This window comes from Pristiophorus japonicus, chromosome 10, assembly GCF_044704955.1.
Source record: "Pristiophorus japonicus isolate sPriJap1 chromosome 10, sPriJap1.hap1, whole genome shotgun sequence".
In the NCBI taxonomy this organism is placed as follows: domain Eukaryota; kingdom Metazoa; phylum Chordata; class Chondrichthyes; family Pristiophoridae; genus Pristiophorus; species Pristiophorus japonicus.
Window position 1 is genome coordinate 205769297 of NC_091986.1, and position 13641 is coordinate 205782937.

General features: G+C 46.6%; 1 protein-coding gene across 1 annotated transcript in view; it reads left to right on the forward strand.

Annotated features, from left to right (window-relative positions):
• The window catches only part of LOC139275278 (CD99 antigen-like), a 107420-nt gene extending 94182 nt beyond the window's left edge, over positions 1-13238 (forward strand). The window contains exons 8-11 of the mRNA XM_070892529.1: positions 4349-4366; positions 5894-6004; positions 9305-9367; positions 12857-13238. Coding sequence (XP_070748630.1) covers positions 4349-4366; positions 5894-6004; positions 9305-9367; positions 12857-12900 — 236 coding nt within the window. The 3' untranslated portion in view covers positions 12901-13238. The remainder of the gene's footprint in view (positions 1-4348; positions 4367-5893; positions 6005-9304; positions 9368-12856) is intronic.
• Positions 13239-13641: the final 403 nt, after the last annotated feature.

Genomic DNA, 13641 nt, shown 5'->3' on the forward strand with positions numbered 1-13641 from the left:
GGGACTGCCTATGATGATGGAGAACAAGGGGGCACAATCTTAATATTAGAGTTAGGCCATTGAAATCAGGAAGCACTTTTTCCACCCAAAGGGTGGTGGAAATATGGAACTCTTTTCCCCCCCCCCTCCCCCAAAAGGCTGGGTCAATTGAAATTTTCAAATTTGTGATTGGTAGATTTTCGTTCGGTAAGTTTATTCAGGGATAAGGAGCAAAGGCGGGTAAATGGAGTTGTGGTACAGATCAGCCATTATCGATGTTGCTTGTAGTAATTTTTTTGGTGGGGGGGCCGTGCGGCCCATTTGAAAGTCTGTGTATGAGCAGGTTTTTTCAGTTTAAAAGACGGCTCACGGGCTGTGCGGGACCCCTGGGGCTAGACACGGCCGCACAGCTTAAAGGGAACTTTGGCCATGAACTAATTGAATGGCCTACTCCTGTTATTTAAAGTCGAAGTGGAACGTAGCTTGCAGGCTGATATGATAATTGAATTCTCATCAAGGATTTGAATTCTGTGTCGGCCTTGGCTCAGTTGGTAGCATGCTGGCCTGAGAGCCTGAAGGTTGTGGGTTCAAGACCTGCTCCAAGAAAATGAGGCTTTTGTTGCAAAGGGGATGGAGTATAAAAGCAGGGAAGTCTTGCTACAGTTATATCGGGTATTGGTGAGGCCTCACCTGGAATACTGCGTGCGATTTTGGTTTCCATATTTACGAAAGGATATACTTGCTTTTGAGGCAGTTCAGAAAAGGTTCACTAGGTTGATTCCGGAGATGAGGGGGTTGATTTATGAGGAAAGGTTGAGTAGGTTGGGCCTCTACTCATTGGAATTCAGAAGAATGAGAGGTGATCTTATCAAAACGTATAAGATTATGTGGGGGCTTGACGAGGTGAATGTAGAGAGGATGTTTCCACTCTGGGGAGACTAGAGGGCATAATCTTAGAATAAGGGGTTGCCCACTTAAAACAGATGAGGAGAAATTTCTTCTGAGGGTTGTAAATCTGTGGAATTCGCTGCCTCAGAGCTGTGGAAACTGGGACATTTGAATAAATTTAAGACAGAAATAGACAAGTTTCTTAACCGATAAGGGGATAAGGGGTTATGGGGAGCGGGCGGGGAAGTGGAGCTGAGTCCATGATCAGATCAGCCATGATCGTATTAAATGGCAGAGCAGGCTCGAGGGGCCGTATGGCCTACTCCTGCTCCTATTTCTTATGTTCTTATGTTCTAATCCAGGCTGACGCTGCAGTGCAGTACTGAAGGAGTGCTGCACTGTCTGAGGTGCCGTAACATTAAATCAAGGAAAATCAAGCACTGGAGTTCATTTCTAAAGGGATTGAAAAACCGAGCAGTTTGTTAAACTTCTATAGGACCTGGGTTAGACCACATCTGTGCTCAGTTCTAGTCTCCATATTATAAAAAGGATATCGAAGTACTGAAGGTGCAAATTTCTTTTTACCAGAATTCTGAGGATATACTTATCAGGAAAGGTTGAACAGACCGGGGCTCTCTTCTCCAGAAAAGTGAAGGTTGAGGAGTGATTTGATGAAAGGCATTTAATATTATGAACGGTTTTTGACAGGGTAGACGCCTAGATCTCACTTACGAGCGAGATCGGAACTCTGGGCAATAATTCAGATGTTCACTAATAAATCCAATTGGGAATTCAGGAGATACTTCGTTACCCAGAGAGTGGTGAGAATGTGGAACTCGCTGCCACAGGAAGTGGTTGAGGCAAATAGCACAGCTGCATTTACGGGGAAGCTAGATGAGCACGTGAGGTAGACCAGAATAGAAGGATATGCTGATGGGATTAAATAAAGTAGGGTGGGAGGAGGCTTGTGTGGAGCATAGTCACTGGCGTAGATCAGTTGGGTCCTAAAATAAATGGCCTACATTGGCTTCCGGTTAAGCAATGCCTCAATTTTCAAAATTCTCCTCCTTATTTTCAAATCCCTCCATGGCCTCGCCCCCTCCCTATCTCTGTAATCTCCTCCAGCCCCACAACCCCCCCCCCCGAGATGTTTGCGCTCCTCTAATTCTGCCCTCTTGAGCATCCCTGATTATAATTGCTCGACCATTGGTGGCCATGCCTTCTGTTGCCTAGGCCCCAAGTTCTGGAACTCCCGGTCTAAACCTCTCCACCTCTCTACCTCTCTTTCCTCCTTAAACATACCTCTGTGACCACGCTATTGGTCACCTGCGCTAATTTCTACTTGTGCGGCTCGGTGTCACATTTTCTATTTCCTAATACTCCTGTGAAGCGCCTTGGGACGTTTCACTACATTGAAGGTGCTATATAAATACAAGTTTTTGTTGTAAATAGCCTGCTCTGTGTTGTGGAATCTGGTGTGTGGTAAACATTTTACTGAATTGTAATAACATTTGAGGAGGAATGCAGTTATTTTAATTGAAACTTGAGTACTGAGTGGTACTCCTAGTAAGGTTCAGGTAATATTTGTAGCCCACCTTCCTTTTGTATGTTGACCAAGCTTGAATTCGGTGCTGTTTCCTCCCTTTATTCAAGAAGGCAATAGGAAGGTAGTGTTATCCCAGCATCCATGCCACAAGTTAAGTGCCCTCTTAGCAATACTATCGCTCTTTGCCCTTTCCACTGGTGGCGTGATTAAAATCCCATCAACATAGGCAGTGCTTCGGAATCGAGAAGACTTGCTTCCACTCTTAAAATCAGTCCTTGGGTGGCTGAACAGTCCAATACGAGAGCCACAGTCCCTGTCACAGGTGGGACAGATAGTCGTTGAGGGTAAGGGAGGGTGGGACAGGTTTGCCGCACGCTCTTTCCGCGGTCTGCGCTTGTTTTCTGCATGCTCTCGGCGATGAGAATCAAGGTGCTCAGTGCCCTCCCGGATGCACTTCCTCCACTTGGGGCGGTCTTTGGCCAGGGACTCCCAGGTGTCAGTGGGCATGTCGCACTTTATTAGGGAGGCTTTGAGAGTGTCCTTGTAAATCAGGCCTTCGCTGTATTGCATGAGCCTTCATTCCATGTGGCAGCCACTTGGAGCATTCTGAGGATGCACATGGAGGAAGACAGTGGTTGAGATTGTGGCAACTAACAAAGTTACCAAGTAACACTGTATAAAGCAGTCTTTTCCTGATTGCTTGCAGGACGGAATGTGTTATTTGTTCTTGTTTCATTGCATAGGTCATTCATCTGAGGTGTGTGGGGGGTGGGGGGCGGTTCAGAGGATTTACTAATATTGGGCACGCCATTGTAACTGCTTCTAATGTTCTCTGTGACCACGGCCTTGTTGGGTCTGCCCGTAAAGTTACTGGAATAATTAACCGTTCCTTCCCACCCCCTTTCATTTTTATTTCAAGCATTGTTCTTCATCTGAGAATGTGAGCCGGTGAAATGTCTCCACTATTTTCATCAAATACACAACGCTCCAAACCCTGTCGGGGTGCATTTATGTGGTGGTGGGAAGTAGCAGTTGATGGTAACAGGAGTAGGCCATTCAGCCCCTTGTGTTTGTTCTGCCGTTCAGTCAGATCGGAGCTGTTCTAACCTTCTCTCTATTTTCCCACCTTTTGATCCATAATCCCTTGATAGTCTCGCCTCTCAAAGATCTGTTAATCTCCGTCTTGAAAATATCAATTGATCCAGCATCTGCAGCCTTTTAAGGGGAGTGGGAGGGAGAGAGGGTTGGGGGGAAGGGAGGGAGAGAGAGCTCTATATTTCCTTCACCCTTTGGGTGAAAAAATGCTTTGCGATTTTGCTCGTTAATTGCCTAGTTCCTCTGCTCAAAAATGTTCTCGACAAACTCCTCGATGTTGCTGTCTTTCTACCAACCTTCAAAAGCCTTCCTAAAAGCTCACTTCTTTAACCACACGTTTGGATTGACCTTTGCCCTCTCACCCCCCCCCCCCCCCCCCTCAATTCCTGACATTTCCTGCTTAGTGTCCATTACTCCCAGAGACTTCTTTTCCTTCAGTGCTGTACAGGTTGGTTGGTTGTCTTCGAAGTTCCTTTCCCAGGAAGATCTGATGGGGGAGACTAGAACTAGGGGGCATCATCTTCGAATAAGGGGCCATCCGTTTAAAACCGAGATGAGGAGGAATTTCTTTGAGGGTTGTAAATCTGCGGAATTTGTTGCCTCAGAGAGCTGTGGAAGCCGGGTCATTGAATAAAGTTAAGACAGAAACAGGTAGTTTCTTAAACGATAAGGGAATAAGGGTTATGGGGAGCGGGCAGGGAAGTGGACCTGAGACCATTATCGGATCAGCCATGGTCGTATTAAATGGCGGAGCAGGCTCGAGGGGCCGAATGGCCAACTCCTGCTCCTATTTCTTATGTTCTTATGTTATCTAATTTTTTTTCTTAAATCTTTTTTCAGACGCTGCAGGTGGCGAAGGTATGGCTATAATCATCATTTTACATAAAAATAAATTATTTATTTAAAGGAATATACATTGGCTAAAAATAAAATATTTATTGAAAGGACTATACACTGAGTAATGAGGTGACAAATCGGGCAGCCCATAATAGAGCCTCTGATTTCAGAATCTATATAAAATCAGAAAATGCTGGAAACACTGAGCAGGCCAGGCAGCATCTGTGGAGAGAGAAACAGAATTAACGTTTCAGTTCAATGATCCTTCGTCAGAATTTGGTCATTGACCTGGAAAGGATAACTCTGTTTCTCTCTCTCTCTCTCTCTCTCTCTCTCTCTCCACAGATCTGAAACGTTAACTCTGTTTCTCTCTCCACAGTTGCTGCCTGACCTGCTCAGTGTTTCCAGCATTTTGTTTTAATTTTGGATTCCAGTATCCGCAGTATTTAGCCTTTGTATCTGAATCTTTATGCTGTCGGCCCCCCATTTCTGCTCGGCTTACTGCGGCATTAACCAGGTCTGTGAGGGGAACGTCTCATAAAAGCAGTGGTACTGCAGTAAAATTGATTGCATATTTTAATCACGAGGTCAGCATCACAGCCGCGGCTATTGCGGATAGGTTATGTGGAGAAAGTTTATGGAATCACCGGCGGTGGGGGGGGGGGGGGTGTTTAAACCCTGTCGGCCTTCAAAAAAATTGCATGGGGCTCCTCTGCAAGGGGTGATCTGCGTAGAAAGGAAGATCTTGCATTTATGTAAGATGCCCTGGGCCATCCCAAAGTGATTTAATGATGCTCCCCGCCTTGTTTGGGCTGTCACCCGGGAGCCCCAGCAGAAGGCTGGAGTTAAAATGGCGGCGGAGCGAGAGCGGGACAAGTTATTTGGCCGTTCGCTGGACGGAGCGAGTTAAAGTTGGCCCCAGGCTTGACTGCTTGACTCGGTCAGCTCTGTAATTCATCAAATTCCGTTGCGAACAAGAGCCTGATAGGTTTTTGGCTTTTTTTTGTGGGGGGGGGGGGGTGGTATCTCCTGCAGAGACTCTGTACCTTGAGCTTGTGCCTCACCCCTCGCGCTAAGAGGTGAACCGTCGCACCCAAAACATGACTCCTGCCCCACTAGGCCACATTTAAGTCGCTTTGTTCCATTGCCGTCGGGGTGCAGCGTTTCGATCGGATGTGCGGTGGTACACGCCGTTACCCAACAACTTGACTGTGTCCGCCGGCTATTTCAGTGCCAGCCTGTCGCTCTGACGGAGAGAAGCGCCGGTCGGTCGCCCCTCCCGGCTTTCTGCAACTGCGCACTTGGGAAGCTTGCCTACGGCACGCGAGTCTGTACAGGGTGAGCCGAGAGTATCGCGCACAACAAAACTGCTGTTGTGAAGTGGTCGTGTGCTTGCAAATTTGTACCTTGCTGCCACCTAGTGGTTCTTTGCCACACGTCCTCTGACCGACAGAAAAGAATGCTCTACAAAAGTGCTGTGCTCGTCAAAACAGGCAGGATCCTTTTAAGGAGAAATAATTTAATTCTGTCTCATAAAATTATTTTTAGGTGGTGGAAACAGTACCATTACAGGCATCGTCACTGGCCTGCTGCTGGCTTTGGGAGGTGGAGTATCTAGTTACGTCCTTTACCAAAAGAAGAAGCTGTGTTTCGGAATGGGTAAGATTATTTGCAATTAAATTGGAGGCTAACCAGTCCCTTTGGAAAAATGTTTTTTTGAGAGGAGCAGGAAGACAGCAGCAGAAAAACTGATGGGAGGCTGTTTGATTTTAGGAATTTTATAAACCTCCCGTAACTGGGGAGGCATCCAAGGGACTTTACCACGTAGCCATATGTCGGCATCCGGACACATTATTTCCCAGGCACAGGGCTGAGGAAAAAGGGGATGCGAACTCATGATGCCGGAATGCACGAACATAAGAAGAAATAGGAGCAGGCGTAGGCCACCTGGCCCCTCGAGCCTGCTCCGCCATTCAATAAGATCATGGCTGATCTGATCATGGACTCGGCTCCACTTCACTGCCCGCTCCCCATAACCGTTTTACTCCCTTATCGCTCAAAAATCTGTGTCTCTCCGCCTTAAATATATTCAATGACCCAGCCTCTACTGCTCTCTGGGGCAGAGAATTCAACAGATTTACAACCCTCTGAGAGAAGAAATTTCTCCTCATCTCAGTTTTAAATGGGTGGCCCCTTAATCTGAGACTATGTCCTTAGTTTTAGTTTCCCCTATTAGTGGAAATATCCTCTCTGCATCCACCTTGTTGAGCCCCCTCATTATCTTATATGTTTTGATAAGATCACCTCTCATTCTTCTGAACTCCAATGAGTGTAGGCCCAACCTACTCAAGCTTTCTTCATAAGTCAACCCCCTCATCTCAAGAATCAACCTCGTGAACCTTCTTTGAACAGCCTCCAACACAAGTATATCCTTCCTTAAATACAGACCAAAACTGTACACAGTACTCCAGGTGTGGCCTCACCAATACCCTGTACAGTTGTAGTCGGACTTCTCTGCTTTTATACTCTATCCCCCTTGCAATAAAGGCCAACATTCTATTTGCCTTCCTGATTACTTACTGTACCTGCATACTAACTTTTTGTGTTTCATGCACAAGTACCCCCCAGGTCTCTCTCTACTGCAGCACTTTGCAACATTTCTCCATTTAAATTATAATTTGCTTTTCTATTTTTTTCTGCCAAAGTGGATAACCTCAAAATGGATTTTCCGACATTATACTCCATCTGCTAGATTTTTGCCCACTCACTTCGCATGTCTATATCCCTTTGCAATTTTTTTGTGTCCTCCTCATAATTTGCATTCCCACCCATCAGCAAACTTGGCTACATTACACTCGGTCCTTTCATCCAAGTCATTAATATAGATTGTAAATAGTTGAGGACCCAGCATCGATCCCTGCAGCACCCCACTAATCACTGTTTGCCAGCCGGAAAATGACCCATTTATCCCGACTCTCTGTTTTCTGTTTGTTAGCCAGTCCTCTACCCATGCTAATATATTACCCCCAACCCTGTGAGCTTTTATCTTGTGCAGTAACCTTTTACGTGGCACCTGATCAAATGCCTTCTGGAAAGCCAAATACACCACATCCACTGGTTCCCCCTTTATCCACCCTGCTCATTACATCCTCGAAGAACTCCAGCAAATTTGTCAAAAATGATTTCCCTTTCATAAAATCATGCTGACTCTGCTTGATTGAATTATGCTTTTCCAAATGCCCCGCTACTGCTTCCTTAATAATGGACTCGAACATTTTCCGAACGGCAGATGTTAGGCTAACTGGTCTATAGTTTCCTGATTTTTGTCTGCCTCCTTTTTTAAATAGGGGTGTTACATTTGTCCCACAGTAAATGGGCCTTGCTGCTAACACCCAGCTTGCATGGGTCAGAGGATCTGATTGGGGGCAGGATGTGTGTTGGTGCTGAGAGAACCCTTCGAGCTGCTAAAATGCCACGAAGATGGCCTCCATTACTTTCCCTTCCCTCCTTTTAGGATGCAAGCTAACAGTTAGACTCAGCAGGACATAGTTTGGGTGCAATGTTTTCCCCCATAATTGTTTTGGGGGAGGGGGCGCCAATGTGCGAAATAAATTTAACGTTGGCAAAGCCGGTCTCGGGCTGTGTAGAACTGGCAGAGACCTGCGTGGCCTCACAGCTCGAAGAGAACATTGTGTGTCCAGCAGAATTGGGGCAGTGTGAGTGAATTCGCCCCCGTGTTCCACTCCGGCTGGTAACACGGAGAAGGGTATATCGTGATTTTTTTATATTTGTGAATGAAATGCAGCTGGGTCCAATGCCGAGTTGGTGCTTTCGCAATCCGCAATTGTAGGTTGGTGCAAAGTGGGAACCGATGCTGGACTTGGGACTGAACTGACGGAAGTGCTGCCGTCTCCTCCAAGAATTCAGAGTAGGCCATTCGGCCCCTCGAGCCTGCTCCGCCATTCAATGAGAGATCATGGCTGATCTTCTACCTCAACTCCACTTTCCTGCACTTCCTCCATATTCAAAAATCTATCCAGCTCGGTCTTGAATCTACTCAAAGACTGAGCCTCCACAGCCCTCTGGGCTAGAGAATTCCAAAGATTCACCACCCTCTGAGTGAAGAAGTTTCTCCTCATCTCAGTCCTAAAATGGCCAACCCCTTATTCTGAGACAGTGATCCCTGTTTCTAGACTCCCCAGCCAGAGGAAACGTGATCCCTGCATCCGCCCTGTAAGAATTTTGTATGTTTCGATGAGATCACCTCTCATTCTTCTTAACTCTCGAATATAGGCCTAGTCTGCTCAATCTCTCCTTGTAGGACAATCCCCCTATCGCAGGAATCAGTCTGGTGAACTTTCATTGCACTCACTCAATGGGAAGCATATCGTCCCTTGGGTAAAGAGACCAAAACTGCACACAATACTCCAGGTGTGATCTCACCAGGGCCCTATATAATTGCAGAGAGTTGACTTTACTCTTATACTCAAATCCTCTTGTAGTAAAGGCCAATATACCACACGCCTTCCTTCCGGGTTCAGGACAGGGCATGCTGGTGGATTCCGGCTCAGTTTACCCGAACCCTAACGCAAAGCCAATCGTTTAGCACTTTAAATGCCCCCTCCCCCAGGGAATCCAGTTTTTAAAAACATTTTCGTGGTTGTCTCCCACAACCAGTGCCGACACATTAGTGCTTAATAACATTTTAGGGATACGTGAACCGGATAGCACCATTGCCATGGTCGTATTCTGGTGAGGCATCAATGCCAGGGGCAATGTAGCCCTTCGATCACCTGCGGCACTCATTGAATTGATGTCTCTTCCCAACCATCCCCTTGTGTCCAACAGGGGCGGCAAGATTTGGGGTTAGGAACTTTTGTTGGTTTTCGATTGGTTTGGGGGGGAAATGAATCGAGCTGCTTCAGAACTCTCTCAACTTACTCTTGTTTTTGTGACCAGGGAACTCGAGCGAGCAGCCCGCCAAGCAGGATAACGTAGCTGGCAAGCGAGAGGACCCTCAGTGTATGTATTCCATTGCACAATCCAACAGTCCTCGCCTCTCGGGAACTCTTTTTTTCAAAATGCAACAAATACAATAACGGAAGAAAGCTCGTCAATTCAAGTCAATCGGGGCGAGAGTGGCGGTACCAGCCGCGGGATCCTGTGCCCGACACGGGAGTCTCGCCCTGCGACCGATATCGGGCTTACCGTTCCCGACGGGAACTTCAGCACAAAATATTGCACTGCCGTTCCTCGTTTGGGGGGGGGGGGGGGTGCAAAGGCACGCGTGGTGGGACACACAGTGCTGCCGCGTTGACGGGGCCCCTCCCCTACCTTTTTAAAGGGGCGGGTCGCTGCAGACTCTGCGGGTGGGAAACGGGGCCATCACTGGACCACCGGGGAGTGCCGCACGGGCCCCGCTATCTACAAACCAGGCACGACCGGTAGACCGGTAATTTTTTTTTTTTACTGCCACACGTCCCCTTTCATCATCACCCTGCGAGCGTCCTTCAGCCCATGACGCTGTCACCGGCATTGCCCGCGGCGGCTCTGTGCGGCGCTAACCAATTTTCATTGTGGGGTGCGGACTACCGCGCACGGTGGTGACATTGTCCTCGCCGGTGCAGCGGCCCGAGATGCTACCGGTTAACGCCGCAGCTGAACCTTGCAGATTTGCGCGGGAGCCGGTCGTGGGGACCCGCCCGGAAGCCGTTTGTGCACATGACCCGAATTTTTCCCCCCAATATCTTTCCCACTTCTACCCGTGGGTTAGAGCTCGGTCTCCACTTGAACTCTGAACTTCCCCGAGCTGAGGTTCAAAGTCGGTGATGCACGGGACTCCAACCTGGATCCGACTGCGGTGATGGGGGTCATTGGTTGGACCTCCAGCTTATTTGTTGTTGAGAATTACAAGCCGCCCCTCGTGCGAAGGAGTTGAGCTTGACCGCGTGATTCTGAAATAGCCACTGTGTATTGCCTTCCTGTTTTTCCCCTGTGTTTGTCCCTGCCTTTCTGAAGTTACATTGGGATATATCTCCGTGGACACCAGCCACCACAACCTGGCCAAGAAGCAACTTTAATTTTAGGGGTGGGAAAAACACACGTTTTTGGGAGGGTCCCGGGACACGCAACAGTAGGACGATGGGGTGGCGAGGCTGTGCCACTGGGTCATAAACCTGAAACACGCGACCCAACAGCATTGTGAGAGCGTGTTCACCCCCTGCACAGCGGGACTTGAGACAGCCCACCATCGCCTTCTCGGGAAAACCAGGCATGGCCGATAATTGCTGGTCTTGCGTTGCCAATGACGCTCACAACCCACAAGCTTCTTCCTCGTACATTTGTCCCCGTCGCTAAAGGGACATTGCTGAAGAAGCTGGCTGGCAACTTGAAACTGGTACACCACAGTCATCATGCAATATTTCCTCTTTCTCCCCCCCCCCCCCCCCTCTTGATGCTCTAGTTGAGATCAACAACAACTTGTCTTTATATTGTGCCTTTAACGTCCCAAGGCGCTTCACAGGAGTATTGAGATGAAAAATTTGACACTGAGCCGCACAAGTAGAAATTAGCGCAGCTGACCAAAAGCTTGGTCAAAGAGGTAGGTTTTAAGGAGCGTCTTGAAGGTGGAAAGAGAGGTGGAGAGGTTTAGGCAGGGAGTTCCAGAGCTTGGGGCTCAGGCAACACAAGGCACGGCCACCAGTGGTTGAACGATTATGATCAGGGTTGCTCAAGAGGGCAGTATTAGAGGAGCGCAGACATGTCAGTGGGTAGGTGGGGTGGGGGGGTGCGTTGTGGGACTGGAGGCGAGTTAGAGATGCGGAGGAGCGAGGCCATGGAGGGATTTGAAAACCAGGGTGAGAATTTTGAAATCTGAGGCGTTGCTTAACCGGAAGCCACTGTAGGCCAGGGGGCTGGGCCAGGGACCTTTTGTGGGGCATTTGGCCACCAATTTCTGTGTTGTACAAGAATTGGTGCTTACATTGTATTCCCTTGAGTATAGAAGATCTAATTGAGGTATTTAAGATGATTAAGGGAGTTTATTTGGTACAGAGAGACTATTTTCTCTGGTGGGGTGATCCAGAACAAGGGGACATAACCTTAACATTCGAGCTCGGCCGTTGAGGGGTGAGATCAGGAAGCACTTCGGGTAGTGAGTGGAAATCTGGAACATTTCCCCCCCCCCCCCCAAAAAAAAAAGCTGTTGAGGCTGGGGGTCAGTTGAAAATTTCTAAACTGAGATTGATCGATTTTTATTATTTTTTATTAAGCAAGGATATTGAGGGTTACAGAACCAAATCGGGTAGATGGAGTTAAAATACAGATCAGGCATGATTTAATTGAATGGTGGAACAGGCTCGAGGGGCTGAATGGCCTCCTCCTATGTCCCTCTGAATGTGGCGAAATACAAATGGGAGAACTTTAAAAATTCCTATTCGGCTTGGAAAGAATGGATCTAAATTTATACTATGTTTTTTTCAGTTCTGTCCGTGGCTGCTGGAACCAATCAACACTGTGAGGGGAGAAATGCTTTCAATTCAGTTCACTTACAAGCTGAAACGAGCAATTTGTTTTTGGTCTCTGTGGTAATTTGCAGATTTGGTTTATTGTTACAAGGGAGTAGCAATTCAAAGATAATCTCCCAATTGTGTTGCTGGGGCAAAGGAGCCAGATTTAATGATGTAAATACCGGGAGCTGGTGTCCTGGGCCTGACTGTATGAAAACAGCTAATCAATCAAACCCATTCAGTTATTACTTGCTGTTCAATCCCTCCATTAACCTGCAGTCTTTTCCTCCTCTCCCAGATAGGCAATCATTTCTTTTTTATACAATTCTTGAACGATTAAAGTAGCTATTCGCTTCTGACTTCCTGAAGTCAGAATTTATTCAAGCTTGTGTGTTCTGTTTTTGTTATTTCACGGTTATATTTATGGCATTAGATAGGGGTGGCAAACTACAATATGACGAGGAAAACACTAAAATCTAATGTGAAAAGTGGTTCAGCAATTGTGTAAGGCTGGTTGTAAGAACATAAGAAATAGGCGCAGGCGTGAGCCATACGGCCCCTCTAACCTGCTCTGCCATTCAATAAGATCATGGCTGATCTGATCATGGACTCCACTTCCCTGCCCGCACCCCATAACCCTTGACTCCCTTATCGTTCAAAAATCTGTCTAAATTTACGAGGCCCAGCTCTCTCAGACCTGCTGTGATTAGCTGACTGCATAGACCAGGAGTGAGTGGGGCATTTCTGGTCTGTTGGCATTTCGCAGTTCCGCACAGGAAGGTGCATGTAATCGGTGAGCCATTGGACGGTGCACCTCATTATCGATTGGTGGGGGGGGTGAAATCCTAATTTTAACGTGGCGTTTAGATGTGATGAGGTGGAAACCTGTGATTTTCCGATCATTTTGGGTGGAAAATCATGGGCTAGCAAACTGGGAAGCAAAATTTCCATCCGCGTATTTAGTACAAAGCCATTAATAATTTTCTTTGTGTGTGTTCTTTAGCTTACAGTACTCTTCTGCAATCACAGCCTGCTGGCACTAACTAGAAGGTGGCTGAAGGGGAAAAAAAGCTGGAAGCTAATGGCTGTCGTCCGACCAGACACTTTCGCCTACATCCGACTTGTTTCTTGTGCACTCTCGGGTCTTTATGGTTCAGATTTATTTTTGACATTTCATTTTTTGATTTTTGACCAACCCTGGTTTTAGTAATGTGGATTTTTTTTTTTTTTTAACCCTTGCTTTTAAATGAGAAACTTTTTAAAGCTGTTTGTAAAATAAATTGCCAAGTGCCAGAACCGTTCCCTTTTTTTTTATATAAAGTACAAAATTGAAATTTAAAAGAGTGACACAAGCACTATTTTTCTGGTGCAGCTGTAAATGAATTCACGTACTTGAGCTTTTTATAGAAATGGTAAATTTTGAATATAACAGCTTATTTTTTAAAGAATGCACCCTCTGTGCGCTGAAAATCAGCCTGACATTGTGGAGCAAATAATATCTTGATTTTTTTTTTTAAAGCAAGTCGAAAGGGCACACAGTGGCATATTTTAAAGGTTTTAGATCTTGGAATACTTGTAGGTAATGTTTAATTTTGTGTAGTTTAATGACTGGCGCATATTTAAAAACCTGGTGTTTTTACTCTCGAGTGATCATACTGTTAAATGTCATTCAGAAAGTTTGTATCGTGTTTCATTGAGACTTGCAGTGCTGTGCATTTTATGTTGTGGTAATTGAGTCGAAACTTGTTGGGGAATTGAAAAAAAAGGAATAATTCTTTGTTCCTCCCC